Source organism: Branchiostoma lanceolatum, chromosome 15, assembly GCF_035083965.1.
Source record: "Branchiostoma lanceolatum isolate klBraLanc5 chromosome 15, klBraLanc5.hap2, whole genome shotgun sequence".
Taxonomy (NCBI): domain Eukaryota; kingdom Metazoa; phylum Chordata; class Leptocardii; order Amphioxiformes; family Branchiostomatidae; genus Branchiostoma; species Branchiostoma lanceolatum.
The window spans coordinates 13,487,623-13,512,409 of NC_089736.1; the positions used below are offsets into that span (position 1 = coordinate 13,487,623).

The 24,787-nt window shown below is 38.2% G+C and overlaps 1 protein-coding gene across 1 annotated transcript in view; it reads right to left on the reverse strand.

Moving 5' to 3' along the window:
- Positions 1–24,787, reverse strand: part of LOC136420268 (solute carrier family 15 member 2-like) — a 29,330-nt gene that overhangs the window by 2,532 nt on the left and 2,011 nt on the right. The window contains exons 2-22 of the mRNA XM_066407119.1: positions 18,109–18,233; positions 17,590–17,680; positions 16,900–17,041; positions 15,206–15,319; positions 13,076–13,175; positions 12,668–12,758; positions 10,721–10,798; positions 10,104–10,186; positions 9,272–9,355; positions 8,628–8,717; positions 8,102–8,146; positions 7,583–7,618; positions 7,374–7,462; positions 6,835–6,916; positions 5,950–6,087; positions 5,090–5,251; positions 4,567–4,613; positions 3,223–3,366; positions 2,244–2,367; positions 1,009–1,140; positions 3–110 (exon numbers count right to left, since the gene is read on the reverse strand). Of these exons, the coding sequence (XP_066263216.1) occupies positions 3–110; positions 1,009–1,140; positions 2,244–2,367; positions 3,223–3,366; positions 4,567–4,613; positions 5,090–5,251; positions 5,950–6,087; positions 6,835–6,916; positions 7,374–7,462; positions 7,583–7,618; positions 8,102–8,146; positions 8,628–8,717; positions 9,272–9,355; positions 10,104–10,186; positions 10,721–10,798; positions 12,668–12,758; positions 13,076–13,175; positions 15,206–15,319; positions 16,900–17,041; positions 17,590–17,680; positions 18,109–18,171 (2,043 nt within the window). The 5' untranslated portion in view covers positions 18,172–18,233. The remainder of the gene's footprint in view (positions 1–2; positions 111–1,008; positions 1,141–2,243; positions 2,368–3,222; positions 3,367–4,566; positions 4,614–5,089; positions 5,252–5,949; positions 6,088–6,834; positions 6,917–7,373; positions 7,463–7,582; positions 7,619–8,101; positions 8,147–8,627; positions 8,718–9,271; positions 9,356–10,103; positions 10,187–10,720; positions 10,799–12,667; positions 12,759–13,075; positions 13,176–15,205; positions 15,320–16,899; positions 17,042–17,589; positions 17,681–18,108; positions 18,234–24,787) is intronic.

Consider the following 24,787-nt stretch of genomic DNA (forward strand, 5'->3'; position numbering starts at 1 on the left):
ACCTGGTCTTCGATGAGCCTAGCCTCAGCAACGATCAACACAATCACGTTTCCAAAAGCAACCGTCAGCAGCCAGGCAGCCTGCAGCACTGATTTCATGCTCTTTGGGGCCTGAAGGGGGGTTAAAGCGCATGTTAAATGATTGTTTATTGTTTTATTGTTTATTGTTTGCATGCATGTGTACAATCATAAAACCATAGATAAACAGGGCAAATGAAAACATGCAGAAGCCTATGTGGCTTTTCGTGCCCCCCCCCCACCTCGAAACTAAACAGTAGTTATACAAAATCAAAACGAAGCAAAATCAACGAAAGAACAAATGGAAATTATACCAAAAATGCTAATGATACAAATGAAAAGGAAGAAGAACTAGTAAGTATTTTTTAAACATTATATACAATCTATAAAGACAAATCAAAATGATTAAATTGAATGAAATGATAGAAAAACCTATTGTACCCTCTGTTACCCGCAACGCTCTAAACATTTTTCAGGAGTATCAGGAATAAACTGAAGCTTTTCTTTGAACTGTGTCATGTACCAAAAAGAACTCTTCAGACAACTGTGGATAGTCTCATTTGGTTGGTAAATCATGTTTTATTAAATTTTATCTTATTAAGTGTACATAATCTCCTGACAACATTTTGGTGATCATTTGTCGCCTTTCTAATTGCAATACTGAACTGAAAGATCGGCAGGTGATTATATAATGGCTAAATAAATGTTTGGACAGTTTGACGTATGATAATAACATGATTCCAAAATTCTCATAGTGAACGTAGCAATTCTAGTAGCACGATAATAAAGACCGCTACATGATCCACTGATGTTGAAAAAAAAACCCATTCATTTCAAGCTTTGTGTGTTTTGTTGTCTTTTTGGTCATACTTGTATGTTTTGAATGATACCAGTATTCCCGTTATAAAGTCAAGGGTAACACAAATCCAGTTTAGGACGCAGCGACGCCGCCAGCGTGCCGCGGGCCCAGTGAGAGGTGGGCTTTACTAACCTGAGAGTAGGAGAAGTCGAGCCCTGTAACAGAGAAGAGAACCTCTCCAGTGGTGATGATGAAGTACTGAGGGATCTGGTACAGGATACTCATGGAGCTGGGCGATGCGTCAATGTAGCTGGTTACTTCATTCTGAGGTGTGTGTGAAGAAACAACAACAAAATTCAAATGTAGTCGGGCGAATTAAAGCTTGTTTCCATAGCAATATTCGGAGGTGGGTCATAAGAATAATAAATGTATTGATTTCGTTTGGTTTAATGCCATTAATAACATTCATATGGATACTTTAGATTTAAAAAAAATAGATAAAATTGTCTGTAGAAATAGATAAAATGTAAGAAATTAGTTCTTCAAAGTTTGAAAACAGATGGCTACATTTAAAGACCCAGGTAACGCTATATAAAGGCTGGATAATGTAAACTTTATGCTTCAGTGTGCTGCTGGCAGCCTTGCAGTGCACATCAGTGGAGGCCTGCCTGCGACAGTTTACCAAGTACAAGTTACTTTTCAACTTGCGTTTAAAATAACAACAGATATCAGAAATGAAAGTCTTGCTATTCTTCAAGAAGGACACCTAGCCCAGAAATAAGATAATGATAACAATCGTCTGTGTACAGTTCTACAGAGCCCCAATCTATACTGGTTTCTTAGACTACAAGGTAGACACCAAAATTACAAGTCATATTTCTAGACACACAACTATGAAAGCTAATGTGGAGAAGACATTTTCAAATTGGAAACGGAGTTACAGTTAGATATTCTGACACTATATTAACAGGGTTGATTTGAAAATTTGAACAAGGCTGATTTTTCTGCATGATTTGATAATGTTCCTATGAAAACCAGTACAGAACATTTTTGAATGTCTTTACCAGTATTATGGTAATCTGTCCTTGCCCATTGTTCTGAGCTGGCAGACGCTCTAATCCTTTTATGAATTTATGTGGTATTGGGGGTCAATCCACCATTCAAGCTGCTGGACAGGTCACAGTTGGAGCATTTCCTTTACGACTTGCCCCGGGTAAGGAATCCGGCGGTTTAAGCACAGAGGACAGTCACTTGTTTTTGTAGCAAGTTTTTTTCTTGCCTTTTAATTTCACTAAAATTAAGTATTCTTAGCAATTATTCTAAGTCCGTTTGATTTGGACTGTCAAGCTTTTTGAATACTACAGTTATTGTTACTCTAACTACAGGCATCTGTGCAAGGATGACGTAAGTTGATAAATAAGACTTACATTTTGATCTTTATTGTTATAGACAACGACAGTGTAGCCTCCACCGTGCTCAGTGCTGTAAGTACCAACAAGGTCGTCTTGTTCTACGCCGGCATCATTTTTGTACTGAAGCTTTACGTTGAACCTGAACGGAGAAAATTACAGTTAGGTCACCATCCATATATAAATTAACCCACACACAAGGTCCCTAATACACATACACACACATACCCCCCCCCCCCCACACACACAGAAGGAGAGAGACACACACACGGATAAACGCACACAAACGCACACACATTTACAAATTCATATATAAATACACACAGCCACGCATGTACACAGTCATACATACCTAGATACACACATAGTCACACATACCCACAGACATTCATGCATACATACATGTACATACATATAGGAAAATTTGCATAAACAAACAAAACCACACGCACAACTACACAAACTTAACAAGTTCAAACACATATATTAATACACAAATGAACATCTAAATAAAAGCATGAACACGCAGACCCAGACACACATACGCATATAAACATTTTTTAGTACAAAAAACACACATTCAGCACACTCAAACACAGGCGCACGCGGAAACAAAGACACACACACACAAACACGCACACAAACACACACACACGCGCACACGGGCATACACTCAAACAAACACTATCCATGGACATCATCAACTAGCTACATACATTGGTGGGGTCGTGTGGCGTAACGGCAGGGTGTTCGACTCAGAACCAAGAGGTCCCGAGTTCGAATCCCCCTGACGCCTACGATGTTGTGCCCTTGGGAAAGGCTTTCCTGACTTCGCCAAGGTGTATAAAAATTCAAATGGGGATGTTGTTATCTGTACGTGGCACTGTTAATATAAGTTATAAAGACTTGAGTGCAGTGCCACGTCGTCCTTGTCTGTCAAAAACCGAATTTAAAAAAGCTACATTTCCTACAAACAGCTAGCAGTGGCATTACTCACACTCCAGGCTCCTTGACGACATACTCTGTCGCTGTCTCCATCATGACCTCAAATGTTTCGTACACCTGTGAGGGAACATCCTTATTCTCAATCCTTACAGTGACGTTATGACCGATGGCAGCTGGGTCAAGCATGAAGATCACTCTGCAGAAACAGAAGAGATTATATGCATTAAAATACTTTCTTCGCAGTTAAATAGCGGGGCTCGAAATTCATTTTTGGAAATAGGTGCACTAGTGCACCCGACCAAAAAGATTAGGTGCACAGAAAGAATATTAGGTGCACCACATAAGATTAATTGGAATGTCATTAAAACTTAGTTACAAAGTTTAACACTACGCTTTAAGAACTTTAATCTGTAATTCCGTCGCTAACTTCAAAGAAGTAAGACATCAAATAAAGTACAACAAAAGGTTATATTGCTTTTTTTGATACCTACATCTCAAAAATATTCTGTATACCAGTGCATGATAGTATTTTTACCCTATAGCCTACGAAAAATATCTAGGTGCACCACTGCACCCATAGTTAAAAATTAGGTGTACGGTACCAATTTTGGGTGCACAAAGGTGCACATGCACCCACTATTTCGAGCCCTGAATAGTTTTCAAAAACTCATACACCGCTGGCCCCTATGTGGACCCTGCATAACACCCAACCACATTTGAATACCATCCGTACAGAGGTTCAAAGATATGCTGGTCACAATAATTGGAAACAGATACACTCTCCCGCAGACAGACCGATAGACACACTTAAAATAATATGTCAATTCTTATGTAAACAATTAAAGTACATTTAATTAACAGTAGTCAAAGCGCACTATTACTTAATCAATCAAAGAAAACTATAATCAAGCTATAATTAATAATCCGTGAATAATTTAGCAGTTTGGTGAATGACTGAAAAGCAAGGTTTCTTTTTTTATTTAAAACCAAGTATTTACAAGAGCCGACATTTCGATGAATGTCAGTCATCTTCATCAGGGTAATACTGACTGGTTTTCAGTGCACTGAAGCTACATGTAGGTGCTACAGCAGTTGCAGTGAACCAGTCAGTTACCAGATGACAGGTTGTCGTCGAAACGTCGGCTCTTACAAATACTTGGTATTTAATAAAAGAACATTTCCCCTTCTTCTATTACCCAGAACATTATCTGGAGTAAAGTGCTTATTCCAGTATATGGAATTTGCATTGCATAAAAGAATGGGTATCAAACTTAAAAATAAACGTCCATTAAAAACATATCATCAGTACCAAAGATCTAAAGACATATGCAGGTCTCATTTTCTAAAGGCTATACTCACTGGTAGAACATTGACTTTATAAGCAGTGATTTTTTACCTCATTTTTGGATCAGCTTTGTCTGGCTTATCCCAGTCTGTGTGGAACTGTAAAAATATAGATAATACATAGTGAAACGGATATCATATTCACTACAAACATAAATGGTCCGCTCGAATTACTGAACTAAATCATACGTGCATAGACGGTTAAACAAATAATTTTCTTTTTTAAGCTTTATTTTCATTATTACCTACTCAGTGTGCTATAATGGCTTACGATGATTAACTAAGGCTTATTTTACTGTGCGATATCAATGGAAAACGAGGATAAACTTCTTGCAATATTTAATGTCTTTACATCTTCTTATAATCGAACGGAACTTACACATTCACACAGTATTTCATCACGCCTGTCTTAAGTTAATGGATGCAAGTCCTGTGTTTGTCTTTGATTTATATAGTTCTTTTTTTAACCCTCATTTTAACTAATTACTCTTAAATAAAACAGTACATCCAAAGGAACGGCTAGCCTCACAAATGTTTAGGGTATATTAATTTATTGCTTTTAACAGATTAATTACCTGTGTTGGTGCATGGAGTGCTCCATTGTTGTCCTTGATGATGACTGTGTTGAATTCCTGATCCCCCATGTCCACCTTATAGTCAGGCAGAGACGTTTTACCGGCACAGGCAAATTCGATGGTGTGGTTCCCCATTGGTACATTGTACAGTTTCTGATCACCCTGCAGGAAAAGCAAAGCAAAGGAACATTAAGTGATAAAACATTACTTCGTAGCCATTTTCATTGAGTATCAACTTTTATTTCAAAACCTTTAACTTAAATACAATCCGGCTTCAGTCGGTAAGAAATCCGAATTATTGCAACATATTAAGTTTAACGTGTTTTTTTTTTAAATCTTTGTAATCTATACGTGAGAAGAAGAAATTATTGATATTACCAAGGAGGCTGATATTACACAAGGGACAAAAGGCCAGGAAATATCATTGGCTAACATTGACAAAGCAAATTAACCTTTGTAGATATTGGTATATAGATAAACTTTATTGCACGACAATTGTACACGGTGCAATGTATGGCAACAATTATTAAATCGAGCAGAAATGATCGCGATGGTTTTCTGTTCGCGGTTTTCATGTAAGCCGTTTCACCGCGAACTTCAAATCACCGCAAATATTTTGTCCAATACTGTAGCAGTATGTGACTATAGCACTGCCGCAAATTTAAAACCACCGAGGACACTCCATTTTCGCCTTAGCGTGAAATAAAACCACTCGAACTTAAATGCACTTGCAGTAGTCCAAAATATACATAAAATAGATATATATTGAGAACAAACATAGTATAGAATAGACATAGAATAGATATATATGGTGAACAAGAGATCAATTCAGATTTACAATAGTAAAGAATGCTACATACCTGGTAGGCGATTGGTTCAAAGGAAGGTGCGTCATCACCAGTGAAAGCAGGGTTAAAGGTCGGCTGGAGGTCACAGTTCGCCAGGTTGATGACCCGCAGGCCCGAGTTTCCCACTGCGGGTGGTTGTGGGTAGGTGTTCTGGGGGGGAACCATGACGTAAGAACGATTAGTTGCATAAATATTATTCTCCAAGCAGAGGTTTTGGTCGGGGGGTAGTAGTGGCCGGGTGTTTTAACATTAACGGGAGGCAATGTTAAAAAAAAAAAACGGCCACTACTACCCCCCGACCAAAACCTTGGAGAATACATGAATATATGGATGTCGAAAAAAGTATTTAATCCTATAACTCACGTACCATGGCGGTGCGCCCTCAAGTTATGAAACCACCAAGACCTTCTTTATTTACTGTAAACATCATTATCGTAGTCAAACCTGAATATTGGCACTGCTTAAGGGGCTTAAAGAAAATTTTGAACTTTACAGTAGACAGGTGGCCACTATAAACAAGATTCTCATCATACTTTGGTCAACGGGGAAAACAATTAAAGGCAACATAAAGTGGCTTAATTGACCAGCAGGTATAGGTTTGAGACGAATTTCATGCTCACTTTAATCATGAAGATCAATCTTGCTATTAGCAACGTAAACTTCACTTTGTCATCGTAATTTTGAATCAATGAGAATATGATTTATCAGATTTTTATGCTTACTTACATTTTTTAGCTTGTCTATTATCTTTGAAATCATAACGTGTGAGTAACAAACAAGTGTAAAATCTATTTCTTTTTTCAAAATTGATTATGAAATCTGTCAGGACCTTTGCATGCTATGTCTAATCGATAGAGCACTTAGGCTTTATGTTGAATTAAACCATGAACCCCGTACCTGAAGTGCAATCTGTATGAATCCAGCCACGACAAAAGCTGCTGCTGCAAAGGTCATACCTGCACACATCCTCTGCAAGGGCCTGGGAAATTTTCAAGACGAAAAAAAACATTTAGATATCAAGCTTTCACAAAACAAAATCATCCAGTTGTTTTTACATCAAATATATTCGGTGAAACTAATACATGTTACGAAAATCAATAAATATCTTCCCTAGTTTCTGATAGAAAAAAAAACAACTTCCTCTTAAGGTAAATAAATATTCATATGAGCCTCGGTCCCAGCCTTTTTTTAGCTTTACTCAACTTAGGCTACGGACGTACCCGATGGATGCTTATAACATTAAACCACTTACTCTAAACCCTCTACTAACATAATTACCACACGGTACATGTTTCCACTACCGACCTTCCCCGAGTATAATGCATTTCTGGGGGCGCTGCACTAAGATCTCTCAAACCTACTGTTTGTCAAAGTGGCGGATTCATGTAACCTGGCGGATTAATGTTTAATGAAGTGATAGAAGGTAATTAATTCACTTGTTTGGGATCTTGCATTTGTCCAGAATGGGGTAGATCGCTCCCTCAAATATGGGGATGAGGATCAGAATCAGCGCCGGGTTGACAAACTGGAGAAAAAAGATAGCAGTAATTCAATATTGTATATCATTTATGACACAGTTTTTATAAAACATTGCTAGAATATGTATATTATACATCAAAGGTAACGAAGAGACTGGTAAACACACCTGGATCTGATCTGGTTTCATCTTGCCGAGTGGTCCCTGTAGGGTAAACAGCCAGTTGTATTAAGAAAAACGGCAGCAAAACATCACACATGTAGCTGTCCAGTCAGCCTCAAAGGAATATTGTTATGAGGTTCGCAGATTCTTAATTGAATGTAAGGGCCCTGTCCTACTTGTGCGTATATAGAAGTGCGTATGTTATTTTCTACACTGATCCACCACTGTGCAGCCTAGTTATCGAACCAAAGAAATTACTTCTTCGGCTGTAAACTTAATCTCAAACAAAAACTTGTTAATACGCATCTCATACGGACTTGCATATACGCACATGCGTGACAGGGCCCTAACAGACAGGCATTTAATCTCCAGCAAACTATTAAGAGATAAAAGACACAGGAGGAGAGAGAACAAAAAGACAGACAAAAATACAGAGAGGAAAAAGTACACTGACTCATATAAAGAAAAGAAAATGAGACAAAAGAGTCATGGAGAACAAGCACATACAAAACATCCTATACTTACCAGATCATAGTTCATCCGATAAGCTTGAAGAGTCCACCGAGATCCCTGGAATTTGAAACGGATTTTTCAATAAATGAACATCCATATACTGCACGGCATTTTTAAAAATCTAAAACAAACAAGACAATAAGCAAGACAAACATTGTTTGTGAGTTGACTACTGGATATTATACCCGTCTTAATGTCTTTCTAGACTTAGCTGGTTTGTTCACATGACTTAGGCATTGTTCATAAGTTAACTTCTAGCAGCCTTAAGCCCCCCTCTCACTGGCTCGCGTCACGCTGGCGTTGACGCTGCGTTATAAACTGGAGTTCTGTTACAAGTAGGACCAAATAGACATTAAAACACACAAAGCTTAAAACTATTCGCTTTTGTCGATGGGATTTGTTAAGTTCTAAGTCAATTTGATCGACGCAGGCAGCGTGCCGTGGGTCCAGTGAGAGGGAGGGGGGTTGGGGTGCTCAGAGTTTAAAGCTGTCTCCATATCTCGAAACCAGATTTGGTTCTGATGAAGAGTTGCCTCACCTGTTGGTCGAACAGAGCCCAGAAGACGGGCAGAGGGATGTACATGTACAGCACGTGCAGCATGAACTTGATGTCACGAACCAGCTTTTTCTGTAATCAAAAAAAAATAGTTATAACAAGGAAAGGAAGAAAATATGAAAACATTGTTAGAGAATGTGTATCCAACACCAAGGGCAGACATGTCTTTTTTTGTATTCTCTGCTTCATCTTTTGTCTTGACCTGAAATTTTTCCAGGCGTTTCTCAGGATTTTTATGTGACATATTACAGTTTTTAAGTCATGGCAGATTTCTACATGATTTCTACATGATAGTGAGATAATAATGGAAGTCAAATTGTGACAAACTAGGAATGTAGATTGCAAGATATACTGGTAGGTTAATAGAAAAACTGGTGACACACTTAGTTTGTGCAAAATGTTATTGAAAGCAATTTCCCTCCCAATATGTGACAAGTACAAAATTATATTTATTTATTCTTCATATTAAGAATTCATGTAAATATACATTGTAGCCTCTAAAGCCTCCAGTACTGAACATGGTTAGGACTAATTCACGTTTATCTCGCAATATTGTAACAATTAATATACATATAATTTAGCAACGTTGGTCGTATTAAATTTATTTTGGAGGGAGTCAAACTAACGTCGTATTTTGATGTATCGCAGTAGTCCATCCAGTGTTCCCTCTGCTCTCCATCCTCACGGTTCCAACGGTTCTTAACCGCATTCTGGACAAGAGACATATATCCGAAAATGATTTCATCAGGTTGGTAGAATATAGGGTATAGGAGATTCTTTTTACACAACCAGGTAATCTCACTTGCTAACGTTTCGGTGCTTCTGACTGGAGAACTGCTTCTCATCTGCAAAAGCGACAGCTGCATCAGCTACTTATGGCGGTGAGAAGCAGTACTCCAGTCAGAAGCTCTGACAGACACCGAAATGTTAGTAGGTAAGATTACCTGGTTGTGTAAAAAGAATCTGCTATACCAAACAGATATACATGTTTAGAAAGACAAGGTCAAAGGCATGACATCTGCATATATGATATCATGATCAAAAGTATAGCCGTTAAGAGATGCATTTGTTTATACACATTTCCTAGCTGAATAAAGTATTCAAACGTTAAAAATACAGCTGCTGGTTTCTTTGCTTTTATTCGTTTAGATAAGAACATATTTTTCTCAAAAGATCATGACATCTTTAAAACCTACATGTCATGGTAAAGACTTCTTCAGACGAGTATAAATATCTACGAAGTATCAATATAAATCGAATCAATGAAACAATTAAAATTGGCACAATTATGTGTTACAAATTGCTAACCAGGTCTAAGCAACAAATCAAACATCAATGCTTATATGTTTACAGGGAACATGGGTTATAAAATAAAGTAAGATTATTATGATCATGATCAGAATGCTTATTAAGTATTATTTTACATATATGTCTGTCAGACTGAATCACAAAGCTCACCCCGATGGCCTTTGACACAAGCACAACAACGTTGCCTTGCGGTGGGTTCCTCTTGTAGAAGGGGGTGCCGACAACAAACAGAACTGCAGAGATAAAGAATGATGGATACGATTAGACCCGTGAGGGGCCAAAAACTTTGCAGTTGTTTTTAAAACTGTTGGGGCATTTTTGACCACTTCTTCTCTTGAACTCTCAAGAAACTCAGAAGACAACACTGTAAGCTTACGTCTTACATGTTTATTTGCATGCAAACTTAACATTATAGTCTTATTAGCAACGCAAAAGTAGTGAATTTCAAGCAGATAACTTCTTTACAAAAATGATTCTTAACATTTTGATTGTCATGTGGGGATCCTTTGTATACGCGTTTTATATATAAAGAGCCTGTATGTAGGTCCTGTATATGAACGGGTTTGGGGTATTTTTTTCAGCTAAACGCATCACACCGCAGCGAAACGCACCAAAGTCGGAAGTAACAATGCCACAGCAGTGCAGAAAAAGTCAAGGGAAAATGACCTGATTAATAAACCAAATTAATTCAATGAATTGCGTAAAAAATGTCAGCAGGACAGGGGTTAACATTTTGAAATATAGGAAATGATTTGTAAAGGACTTACTTGTTGCGACTACCATGAGGACGGCTGGAACTCCGAAAGCCAATGGGAAGCAGTCAGCTCCATAGCACTGGACATCGTCTGTGGGTTATTATAATAAATAGTATTTGTTATCTTAACATTTTGCCATGATTTGAGATTAACAAATGTCTTGTGTTCTTGTGTTTTGATTGGTTTATCTAATGTCCTTTTAGAATTCAAACCTGGGCGAAAGAAACACTACTTAAACTAAACGTTACATCAACCATTCTTATCTTTATCAATCCAACTCAATCAATGAAGAGCCTTTAATCATTAAATCGATTGGAAGAACCTGTTGATTAATTGTTTTGTTATTGGCAACATGTTTGCAATGGTAATATATATTTAACAAATAAACACGTTTTTGTGCACATATGTTTTAAAAGATTATAAAAGATGTCCTTGTGGAATAAACAAAACAGACAAAAAAGCTTATGTACTTATCTTGTCTATTACATGTTTTGCTATTTGATTTATGTGACACTACAGAAGATAGATATGCCCATCCATATGACTTGAATTTCTTATCCTTCTTAAATCTACTCAATCCGTGATTAGCCTTGAAATATCAAATTGGATAAGCAGGTTATCGTTCTCCAAAACAACATAGTAAATCCATTAGCGAAGCCACTTAGTGCCTGACCATGAGGGCATGTTTACCAAACAATCATGTTGTCTGCTGAGAGTTTGCACTTAAACTACAAGGTCCATGTTTACGGATTTCGAGCACTTCGGCACCTATAATTTACCAACTCGGCGCATGGCTGATCAGACCAACTGGGCCTAACACCCTGCTCAACTCAGGCCTAACCCTAACCGTTGCCGAGTTGACCAGGGTATTGGGCCGAGTTGACCAGGGTATTGGGCCGAGTTGACCAGGGTATAGGGGCCGAGTTGACCAGGGTATTGGGCTGAATTGACCCCAGTATTGGGCCGAATCGTCCTGATCCCAATGTTTACTTATTGCTCTAGCCTATCTGGTAGCAAGCGTCAAGTGTTGTTGAACTATTCACCGCAGTGGTGACCAAAGTCCATTCGAATCACATTCATTTGATACCATGAACTTTATCTGAACTTTCAAAATGGTAATCACGTTCGCTCGTGGCATGTCTGCTCAAAAGGCGTTTATGTAGCCATTAAGCCCAGGCTAAACAGGAATGCTTTATTGTTCATCGAGGTGGAGTCAGTCTTTAAGCAGTGATAAGACTATCGATTGACTCATGATAAATGAATGGCCATCTTATAATTGGGTTTTAATGGACGTTCTTCTTGGTTAAGTTTTAGTAATCACATGCTATCAGTTAGGGACTTTAAGTGAACTTAACTTAACAATAATCAAAGCTGTGACTGTATATTTGCACTGAATGAATGAAGCATATCCTTGGAATAAAATGGAAGACGTCCAAATATAATATTCACTTTTATTGACTAATAGCCCCCTCTCTCTTTCAAGAGGACGTCACCTGATAGACGATTCGATAGGCAAATAAAAATGGCGCCTTTAAAGGACAAAGATTTTTTGACCACACACAAGAGAACTTTGAATTATCAGTATAAGCTATGCAATCTGTAAACTGCCATCCAGTCATTATCACCGTATGCAATTAGGCATCTTAGGCACTATAAGGCACAAGTTTTATGTATTTGTTTCGTATTGTTGTCGGAGAGTTGATACTTAAGTTCACCTTTTCCTATCATAAGTTCTAATTTTGTGGTAAACGCACTCTCCCTTGAACCCGTAAAATATTATGTTTTGTGTATTCAATCAACTGTTTGACCTTCCTGACTGTCTAGATCATAATGAAGGCAAAGTTTCCCAAAAAAAAACTGACTATTTTCACACGCTCGCATCAGAATTAGGGTGCCCAGGATATGTCATCGATATAATTGAAATAGTGTTACCTAATGTGAATTGTATTAACCACTTACCCCTAAGCAGAGGGGTGACCAAAGTGGAGATGAGACTACCAGCGTTGATGGCAAAGTAGAAGATGGAGAAGAACATCTGCACTTGCTTCGTCTATAGGTTAACAGGCAAATAAGAAACTGTTTGGGCAGTTTATATATATGTATGGCATATATATATATATATGTTTATATACAAAATGAAGCTAAAAAAAGGACTTTCTACATATATTACCATTTAGCAAATTATCATGTATTGTGTTACTCTACTTGTATCAAATATCACTTCTCACATAATTTCGTCTGTTTCAAGCCATTTGGTAACATAGCGACTTTAATATAGCGTCCTGTATTCTGACGCTACATGGATAAGACTTTGTGTATTGGTATTTGCTGAACAGTAGAGTTGCAGGAATTGCACTGGCCCTTTACCTGTCCATCCTTGAACTGGTCTCCTCCAAAGGCCGACACACACGGCTTGATCCCGCCCGTTCCCAGGGCGATAAGGACTAAACCAATCATGGCGCCAGGTCTGGGGGAAAATACAACCAGTACTAATATCAGCAACAGTAACTTCTATTAACATTAATCCGCCAGGTTACATAAATCCGCCACTTTGAAAACAGTGTGTTTGAGAGATCTTTAGTGCAGCATCCCCAGGTATGCACAGTTTAGATATACAGGAGTGTATTATACTGGGGGACGTTGGGTTGGAGATCTGTTTTGACGTATCTTTTCAGGGTGGCGGAAATATGTATCCTGGTGGAATAATGTTAGGAGATGTTAATCACTACAAAGGTGTTGTTTTAACGGGATTCTAAAATTGGTCATATTGTGTTCATTGCACAATGTTTGTGCAATGTGAGGATCATGTTTATTATGGTCATAAAACGTTCTGATGATAGTGATATGATCTTGTCCGTGCAGTGAGATTGTCATGATGAAATCTTTCATCAGTTAAGTTGGTGGTGATACACACTGAGCCATCATGATCACACGTTTAGTTGTACTTTATGATATTTTGTGATGAACATGCTCAATGTACACTCCTTTGGTTTCTACTCTATATAGTTACAAATGTATAACAGTGTTTCTCGAACGGTCTTTTAATCAAAGCCTTCAAAATGTTCTGATTCAGCCTTTTAGTTAAACTGAAATCTTGATTTTTTTAACCGAGAGAGACATCTTTTAGTTTTCTCTGTTTTCGGGATCTTTCCACTCAAAGTCTGTATGCAAAATATATTGAATTCTATTAGTTTACACACGATATGAAAAGGAATTATGTTGACCAAAAATATGGAAAAAAATCAAAGAAACACCATTATGATTATAAATAGATGAAAGCGGAAACCTTTTTAAATGTTCTCAAAATATCATGAAGTACAACTTTTTTTTTCGTGCAGGTGATGATTATGGTAAACAGCTGGTGCAGGTGACGTGCACACAAATCAGTGACGTCATGATGACGCGTCTGGTTAACAACGATGTTTGTATTGAAAAATGATTAGAAAAGAATATCATGATCAAAAGCTATTATAGTTGCCATGATGGTTTTGATGATGTTGTAAATGATCTCAACAATGTTATATGACTGTACATTGATGATGATGTTGATAAGGATATCAATGATATTGATAAATGTCCAATAATGTTGATGATAATGTTGATGATCTTGTACATTTAAGGTGTTGTACATGATGATGTAAATGATTGTAACGATGATTGTCCATGCATACATGCATATTGCATGAAACAAAAAAACATTGATTGTAATGAAACATGCAAATCTTGCCACACACGCAACACGGGCACTGGTTATGCTATTGAAACATTTCTAAACCGGGGCCTGGCCGATATTTTTTTTTCTAAAACGAAAGATAGAAGTTGATATCAAGTTAGATACACAAACTATTTTATGCCTTTTTTTACGTTCTGTATGTTTTGAAGTATTTTACAAGGCACATTGTGTTGGGCAACCTCAAGTCAACCGTACACACTCACGCCATATCTTCAGAAAAGATGCTGTAGCCAAATAGTTCCCGTTTGGAATTTTATTCAAGCCCAGGCCGACTAATTTCGCCTTTATGTAGCTTTCTCGATGGTTTAAGGTTCGAATCATTCGAGCTCTCAGATCCTTGATAAAGCCAAAAAGGATCAGAGCTCGAATGATTCGAACCTTCAACCATCGAGAAAGCCACACACAAGGCGAAACTAGTCTGGATGTGGGCTTGAATAAATTTCTAATCGGGAACATGCGACTACGTCTTTTCTGAAGATACGGTGCTAGCGTGTACGGTTTGGCCTGAGGCTTCCTACTACTATTTGCCTTTTGTAGTCTTTTGCATCATACAATTTTCGTTATCTCAAAATGCCCGGCCGGGCCCCGGTGTAGAAATATGCCCCTAGCATAAGCAATGATGATTAGACATGCAGCAATGATTGGACACGCGGCAATGGCGAAGCGATGTACCGGGGGTACGATGGGACGGCCTGTCAATTGTTTCGAATTCTTCTTTGTAATGATTTTCGGCCGTATCCCAAGGTGTACCCTCACAGACTTACATGTTGGCGTCTGGCGAGACTCCGTAGAACGGGTATGGAGGAGGTCCGAACAGAGAGGAAATGGACAAAACAAAATTGCCAATGGCGTAGAGGATGGAGACCGACACTATAGTCCTATATGAGGTGCAAATGGGTGGAAACATGGAATGATATGCGATGGCAAAAGCAAGCTTGTACACATATAGCTACACGGCCTTTATCAAATCTGTTCGTCATCATATTCATCTGTAGCAACCAAACCAGTGACTCTGTTTGGGATTAAATCGTTTGGAATAGGGCGAGGAGCTTTTAGAAATCTGAGAATGATGGTCTTAGATTCATAGAACTATGATTTTTAAGACGTAGAATGATGATCTCAAAATCTTAGAATGGTGATCTTAGAATTGCGATCGTAGAATGGTGATCTTAGAATCTTAGAATGATGATCTTGGAATCCTAGAATTATGATCTAAGAATCTTAGAATGGTGATCTTAGAATCCCGGAATCATAATCTTAGAACCCTAATATGAAAATCTTAGAATCGTAGAATGATGATTTTAGAATCTTACATTGATAATCTTAGTATCTTAGGATAATGAGGCTCAGAATCTTAGAATGAAGATCTTAGCATGATGATCAAAGAGTCCAATGCTACAGAATCTAGTTTGACAAACAGATCTAGTAAAGACTTGCAAGCATGGATGGTCAGCCCTGGCAGTGTGTTGTAATTCTATCAGATACGTACATCTTGCCTGACGGCGACGGTCCAAGAAATGGATATGGTTCTGGCCCAACCAGATCTGATAAGGACATAATCAGATGCCCAAGACAGTACACCATTGACACCGACACTATTGTCCTGGATTAGATAAATTCATTCAAGGGAAGGAATACATTATCATCCACAAATCAAATACATTCATAGTCACCATATTTATTTTCAGGAATAAGTTAATGAGTTCCGTATTTAATTTAAACAACAATTGGATAGTATTTGACATTGCTTAAGGAATCTATTATTTTTGATTTACTATATTATAATTCTATAGCATCACGTATTATCATATATATGTCAGATTCATTTGGATTGATGCAAGTATTGGAATGATATTCGTGGTTGGTAGGTATTAGGTCGTGTTGCTGAAATTTATTGAAAACAGGAGGGTTAGTAGTGGCGTCAGCTCGGCTCTGTTTCCGCACTGTGCGTTTGTTTAGGCCAGGTACAAACGTTGTGTTTCCGGTTACTGTTCTGAAAATGTCACGGTCGGTAGTTTTCGGTTGTTTTCGGTATTAAGTGAAACCGGGTAGGAGTGCGTTTTTTTATTTTGTTTCAAACATAGATTTCAGCCTACGTGATCCAACAAATACAGTTTAATAATGCAATACTTAAATACAACAGTATGCTGGAACCTATATTGTTCTAAACAAAGAAGTACAATGTTTACTACAATTTCCTACCTCAACTGTTAGAAGACTATATTTGTTCTGAGAGTGTGAGGTGTAGAATGTATGTTGGAGAGTTTGAATGGCTACTTGCATTTCATCTTAAATTTTCATCACTCAGATTTCAGATCAAAAATTGCATGTCCCTTGTTTGACTCGACCAAAAAAAAAGCTTTTCGCAACGGTCGAACGAGAAGCCGGAAATACAACATTTTATTCTTGGCCTTGTCAACCCTGGAAAAGAAGGAGGTGTACAAAGGTCGTTGCGTACCAGTACTTTCCGAGCCAGCTGTCTGCCATGATGGCGCCGAGGATGGGGGTGAAGTAACAGCCGAACGTGAAGGCGTGATAGATAGCCGTGGAGGTAGAGTCATCGAACAGAAGCGCTTCCAGCAAATAAATGGTCAGGATGGCTGCAAAATAAAACAAAATAAAATTTGTGCTACATATACTTCAGGTTTGCTATTAGTTGACCGATTATGGGGTCTTTTAATGAATATGAATTGGCATTGAATTTTTCTTTTTATTTGAGTTGAATGTGTGATAGTTGTGTGCCTATTTGTTAAGAATAGAGAGAACGCTAGCGGCCCCAGAAAAAACATCCCTCCCAATAAAACGGCAGGCGTCACAATTCAAGATGGCGGCCACCACACATGCCAATGGTTCCAACAAAGGTTTTGCTACGCAATCCTGTAATCATGTGCACAAACATCATTGAATAGTTTCAATAGAATGGTAAAGAACTGGGTATTCTGATTCTTTACACTAGCAGTTCCTAGGTGCAGTGCGAATTAGAACCAGTAAAAATTGCACCGAGGATAGTAGCAGAAAGACTAACAGAACATTGGCAGCTTAATGTCATGAAACTAAGACAAAAACATGTCATGAACCTAAGACAAAGACATGTACATCATTTTCGCTCAAAGGAATCTGAAAATAACAAGATTCTTGCTGTACTCACCTTTCATGCCGTAAAAGGAGAACCTCTCGCAGAACTCGTTGCCGACGATGAACCCAATACACTTGGGGAATCCACGAAACTTGTCGCAAAACTGAAATAAATAAAAATCAACAACGTTCACTTCTTTCCTTGATAAAAAGACACTGATGATTGCAACAATGACACGTTTTAAAGAACATACGTAAAAGACGTCAACAACAAGAAATAAATCGTCTGACGCGCTCCCTTATAGAGCATACGGAATGCATTTATTCGTTGGTAGAGTAGCGTTAACACGACGAAATGAAGAGAAAAAGACTTCATTACACTGTTAAAGCAGGTTTGTCTACTTGATTTACTGTTAAATTAAAAATGCTCCATCTTTTACAGCAAAAAGAAACAAGGTATTTGACAGCTAGTTTGATGAATTGGACGTTTAAAAGTTCTCAAACGTTTTGAGTGTAGAATGGAAAACGCTATGAGCTGAACAAGCGAAGTAAAGTAGCGATTTTGACCATAAATGTTAGAAAACATTTTTACCCCAGAGTCCACCTCTTCCTCTTGGTCCATCTTATTCTTCTCGTCGCTTTCTCCGCGCCCCATGATGATGTTGATGACCAGTCACTACACGTCAAGGAAATACGTCCGTAGTATGGTAAAGTTTGCTGCAAAATGATAAAAACATATCATCTTCATGTTTAAATCCATAATGATGACGTCTAACAATCAGTACACGTCAAAGAAACCAACGCCGATAGTCTGGTGAAGTTTGCTGCAAAATTATTTTTAAAAAAAATTCATCTTGACGCTTTAATACTAAAATCCATTATGATGACGTCTAACAATCTGTACAAGTCACGGAAAACATGTCAGTAGTCTGGTAAAGTTTGTCACAAATGATAAATCTCGATTACCGTGACTGAAATAATCTAGATTTGATATCGCTTTTTCTAACAAGAACTTCGACAAAAATAAACTATTTAACCGACTCCTTTCATACTCGTAAAAATGCAAATAAATGATGTAGAAAATGAATTTAAGAGAAAAGCAGATAATTTCCGTACGTTGTAATACAATCTCCTGGGATCCTTTAAAACAACGCTTGCTGTAAGTCTACGATATACTAACACTAAAAGGTTTAGTTCCTTATGTATACGCGACGCCAGCACATCAGCTTAACCACGCAACTTGAACAATGTACCTTGTCTTACGGGACCTTATGACTCTGGTAGTCATGCCAAAGGGGGCGTGGCAAGGTAAACAAACTAACATCAGACGTCTGGCGCCGTGTTTTTCAAACGGTGTACGTGAAAGCCTCTGTTTATCCTCTTATCATGCCCAAAGTACGAATCTGTAGAGCGTTTTCGCTTGCCTTTTTAACTTAAAATGCTGTGCTGTCTAAATGTCATGAAAGAAACAATAGCATTTAATGTGCTATGTCCAAAATTGATGTGTTTTTAAATAATGGTTTGAAACTATGTGCTGTCTGAAATTAAAAAAGGCCAATTTTGTATAGTTGTGCTGCAAATGAGCTTGGTAGCCTTTTTTTCTCTGAGATGCTTTTGTCACGCTATCATGCTCAAAATATGATTCTGTATGTCGTTTTCGCTTGACCCTTTAACTAAAACGCTGTGCTGTCTAATGAATGAAGAAACAATAGCATGTAATGACTGTGTCTTGTACTGTGCTAATCGCGAATCTTATTGAAATAAAACGCTAAGTTGTGCTTCAGAACGAACTACATTTGTAGCTAGCCTATTTTTCTCTGATGCGATTTTTTAACATTGTCATGCTCAAAAATATGGTTCTATAGATAGTTTTGGCTTGAGACTTAGGAACCAGGTATGCGCTAAGATATAAACCAAGGATTGCCCGTGTTTTATTCTAATGGTGCATTTTTGCTGAAAATAATATATAGAATGTACGTATTACTGTAAATGCATTGAAGTTCGCATGGTTTTAATTTCGCATTAGGGAGAAAATGGAGTGTTCGCGGTGGTTTTAAGTTCGCGTTAGAAACAAATTAAAGTAGCGCAACAGTCATTGGTGAGCAAAAAGTTCCGCGGTAGTTTTAAGTTCGCGCTGAAAGTTCATCCACGAACATAAAACAACCGCGAACATTTCTGCATTTTCAATATATCCTGATGAAGATGTTTAGTTGCCCTTTCGGTCGAGTCTGCCAGAACCTTTCTAAGATGTGTTTTTGTTGAATTATCATGCTAAAACAGGATTCTATAGATTGTGTTCCCTATACACTGTGAAACTCTTTAGATTGACACTGTCTTAAATATAAAGATGGAATAGAATAGAATGTGTGCCATTCTTATGGCGTAGTTTAGAGAAGATAGATATTGTTAACTTGTACTTCGGCCGGGGCAGCATACCCGTTCTGCTGACCCGTTAAAGTAAAAACTTTAAGGTAAAGCAGGCATCCTCAATTGAGGTGAAGCATGATGCTTTTTCAAGTAGCTAGTGGTGGTGCAATGTGGCTTCGCCACGGCTCGCGTTTTTTACCAAGCACACCGGGTCACCCCTACTCTTCTCTATAAGTGTGTTGGGTTCTTTTACGTGCAGAGGTTTGACGCTTGAGGCTTACGCCCAAAGGCAAAGCTCCCTCATACACAGGCCCACTGGTTTTACGTCACCATCGGAAATGACGAATGCAATCCCGGCCCTTACAACATGTCCGAGTTCGAGTCGACCACTGAGGTTCGAACGCGGGCCCTTCGGATCCACGGAATTTGATCCAGATGGCGAAGCAGCTGGGTTGCGTTACCGCTTGCGCCACGACCCGTTATTTGCCCGAATGACCCAGTAAAACATGTAGTTTGATCTCTGGGCAATCTAAAATATAAAGTAAATGTAGGGTTTTATGTGTTGTATTCTTATGGCGTAGTTTAGAGAACTAAATAAATATACATACTCAGTTGTACGCCAGTCCTACTGATGCTACGGTCATATTTTTTTCGCTTTCAGGCGTGACACCTACGTTTTTTCGTGGGACAACCTGTGGGTACCGTAATATTTTTAAGCACGACGGGGTCCCGGATTTTTTTTAAAACTCGGATTTAAGATCAACCCTGTACCCGGTAATGAATAGAAGCCGTACACTATTCATGAGAACATGGAGAGGCACCCCCCGATATCTGGCAATCCACCGGTGCAATTTTTTAGCATTAGGGCACAGGTGCATATGTGACCGAAGTATGACCCGGTTCTTGCCCGAATGACCTAATAAAACGAGGTCATCTCTCCAAGCGACAGGCTCCGCCCGAGCTCTATATGTACAGGTGTGGTCACTCTTTGCGTTGGTCATCCCTGATAAACAATGTTTCCTCAGGTGCTTTAGTGACCATGTCGGTACTTGTGATAAGACTTGTATCCCAAGCAACAAAAGGTGAACAAATTTACCTAAGGTGCAATAAATGGCACGCGGTATGGAATCCCTTTATGAAGATTGCACAGCCGTGAACGGACAGGTATTACTATAACCGCAGGTGTGGGCTGAGACAATAGAGCAATACTGGTAAGAATTTCATTAAGACCGCAAATGTGATGACTCGGGACACTTATTAAACAACAAATGACCTCGAAATGTCACTGACATGTGTGCTGTGAAATATAAACCAAAGGGGTGTCGATGAGACCGAACGTTAGTTTTTTTTATTTTTTACTAGCGATGATCAAGCTATTGAGTACGTTTCTTACTAGTTTAGTGTCCTTGACATATTCAACCGGTTTTCCCCGTTAGAATAACTAGCGGTGTATTTGATTTGCCCGAGTTCATTTTAGTGACGCTGAAGAAGAGTGATGGATGCCACTCAAAACGTTAGAAATTAAATCTCCGAATTTCATCCAGTTGTAGAGTTTTAAATGCCTTTTTTCTATTTTCAAACCGCATTTTTAAACGAAGCTTGAGAGTAGAACTGTTTGCAAGCATAGATATACATGAAGAAAATTAAAAAAAGGTCGAGTTTTTAGAAATTATATCTGTTATTGGTCTCTAAGTTTTGGAAATTATTAATATAGACAATAGAATGGGAATCAATAGAATTCTGCACCTTGACATCGTAACATGGGGGCTAGGCGACATTTATTCAACCTGCTTACTGCTTTTTTCCCCCTTATTCAACATGGTTGTCTGGAAAAGTGAACTTTTGGACTTTGAGTCTTTTACCAATCAGCAAAAATACCTGTCAACTCTTGGAAGACCATTATCTTATCTTAGAAACCCTTCAGTTGAGCTATCGTGCTCGCACTATCACTGTTCAAACTCTTCAGATGCCCCCCAACGGTAATCAACGGAGTATCTGTGATGCCGTTATACAAACTAGATATCAAATCTGGAATATATAACTAGTATGTGTATGATTTATTTTTTTGGGGATGTTGTGCTTATCTTATATGATATTATAACATCATCACGTAGCTATGTTTATAGACTAAACATTGATTCTCAGAGAGATACAGCCTCATTTTCTCATTAGTTTTATTTGCGCCATTAACAGCCATAAAATGTCTACTACCACTAACGGCTTACTAAATTTTTTGCAATTCGTGAAAAATCCTTGACACATAACGTGAAACAAAAAACATGGTTTATGATTCTTACACATAGTAAGCTCTTTAATCTTAATGATCTGTTCTTAAGTTAACCATAATGAACACATTAAAGCTCCTATCTCATTGGACCCCTGGCACATTGGCGGTCTAACTGCGACCAGGCGTTTTGACAGTCTGCACAAAACATTTCATCGATAAAAACGAATCTTTTTACGCCTTGTGTATTTTGTTGTCTTTTTAGTCATACCTTTAAAATCAAGGGTAACAAAAATCATTATAAGGAAGCGTCAATGCCATCAACGTGCCGCGGGTCCAGTAAATGTGTACGTTCTCCAAACATCTTTCAGCGCCATGAGTTGGCACAAGTGCTGAAAGATTTATTACCACATAGAATAACTCCATGGCAGTATAGAACAACGCCCGTCTTATAGGTTGTCAACGTGGGCATTTCTACAAAAGGCCGCTACTCAAGGTTTTGGATCATTGCCCAAACGCTACGGTCAATTTATCAGGGGACATAATGGGAATTTAGGGGCTTGACAGGGGCTAAGGGACAATGCTAGTTCAAATATACACATGCCGAGACTGCTTCGGACAACGCTTTAACCAAACTATATGTGGAGTGTCGTTCACTAAGCACCATTGTATACTTTGCCTGCCATAACATTTTCGTTTTGATCACGAATGGCTGTGCAACAAGATTCTTCTCTGATATCTGTAATATTGTATGATTCTTACGTATCCAAGCTGTTCTCTGAGTTGGTGTCACTTACAAATACAGCCATGGCATATTGCAATTGAAATATGTGCTTGGACAATATACAGGTGATTTGTGACAATTTGCTCAGCATTTTACAATGTCACGGGCAAAGAGAATTATGTACACATCACTCACCTTATTCAATCTCGTACTTGTTATGTGTTGATTTTTGCTGGCCCTTATTGTTTTAGTAATTAGGATATTAAGTTTTATTCTATAGCTCTGTTTTGTATCATGTTTGATAGTTGTTGCCATGCATTGTACTGTGTAGGATTGTCGTGCAATAAAGTTGGTCTGTGTTGGGGTGTCCTTTTTAAGCAAGAGCACTGCTTGCAAACTGACAACTTATACATAACACTAACAACATTACAATGATGACCATAGCACTCTTTAGTGCAGGTTATGTCAAATAGGTATGGTTTAGTTTCGGTAATTGAAGAAAACTTGCATCAACTTCCAGCCAAAATTGAAAAAGTAACTACTAACATTAAACACCTAGCCTAAGCTGCAAATAAGGTGGTCAAGTCCGTTTACTTAGAATTCAATTTTTTCAATAATCCAACACTACAGTTTTGTGTGATATGTTGAGTATTGAATAAATGGTACACGTGAAAAACGTCACAGTGAACTTACGTATAGACTCGATGTTTATTTTCTGGTAAATATCAGAGTGTCAAATGTAATATTTCTCTAAGGTTATATTTTAGGTACAGCGGTAAGAATGATGAAATCAGCCATATAACGTAGTGGGCGCGTAGGTTTTTGGCTTGAAATGTTTCCAATGTATTCAACATGCCTCTGCACATATAGTGGCCACATACAATGAGAATGTCCTGCAAGGCATGTGAAAACGTAACAGAAACTTGTGGAAACATGTTTTCCAACATTGTTCCTTTGCATGTAAGAATGATCTGTTTCTTATCATTTATCTTAGTTTTTCATCAAAGATAGACTCATATGCCCACTGGACGAATTGAGACAAGGTAAAAGATTATTGCACAGCGAAGAACGTTTTAATGGTAGCAAGAAAGTCAGGGCGAAACCTTCTAACTAGAGGGGAGTCGTAAGGTGCAGGGAAAAGTTTAGGTACCCCCTTCAGAACTTTCACCATGGATTAGTCTATAATAACATACCGGCGTTGCTGTACACAAGAATAATGGTTAAGGCGGTACCAGGGCAAACAAATTAGATACGCAAACGCGTTCCTTATGGGTCCACGGTAAATACTTAAAAGCGCAACAGTAACAGGTGGGAACATCAAAAAGCCCTAACACATCGAATAGAATGTATTCCATTTCTTGTGTGATAGTGTTTGAAATACCCTAAAATTAATATCGAAAATGGAAATAGATATTTTCTAATCAAAAGTCGCAGTAAGAATATTGCCAAACGTTTTACACTTTTTACATCCTTAAAGTAACCCAACAACCGATTTTATCTTAGCAATATAACATGTTTCTTTGAATCTAACTTGAAGAAAAATTGACCTCGTGTAGTCTTAGATCAACCATTAACGATGAGATTAGAACCCGTGACTCTTGGTTTCGCGCCAACCGGAGATGTTACAACAGGAATAGTGACGCACGTCCTGGTTGCCACGGCAACGTGCTTGTCCAAAGAGTCAACATCAAATAATTGGATTACGAAAAACCTACAAAGCCGGACATTTGTCTACCACGTGAGGAGTGTTTATTTTGGTTTCGGAGTTCTTTGATCAGTGGAAGACTGATAAAGAAAAGGTCCAACATCTGGACAGCTGATAGAATGAGGTTCTTTTACATAATACTAGGTGTGTTCTAAAAAGTCAGACCTATGTAGGCTGTAGCAACATTGTTGGTAGGTCATGATGGCTAATTGTTCGTTGTAAAAGTCCTTTGACACGTCTTTCGAGTCTTA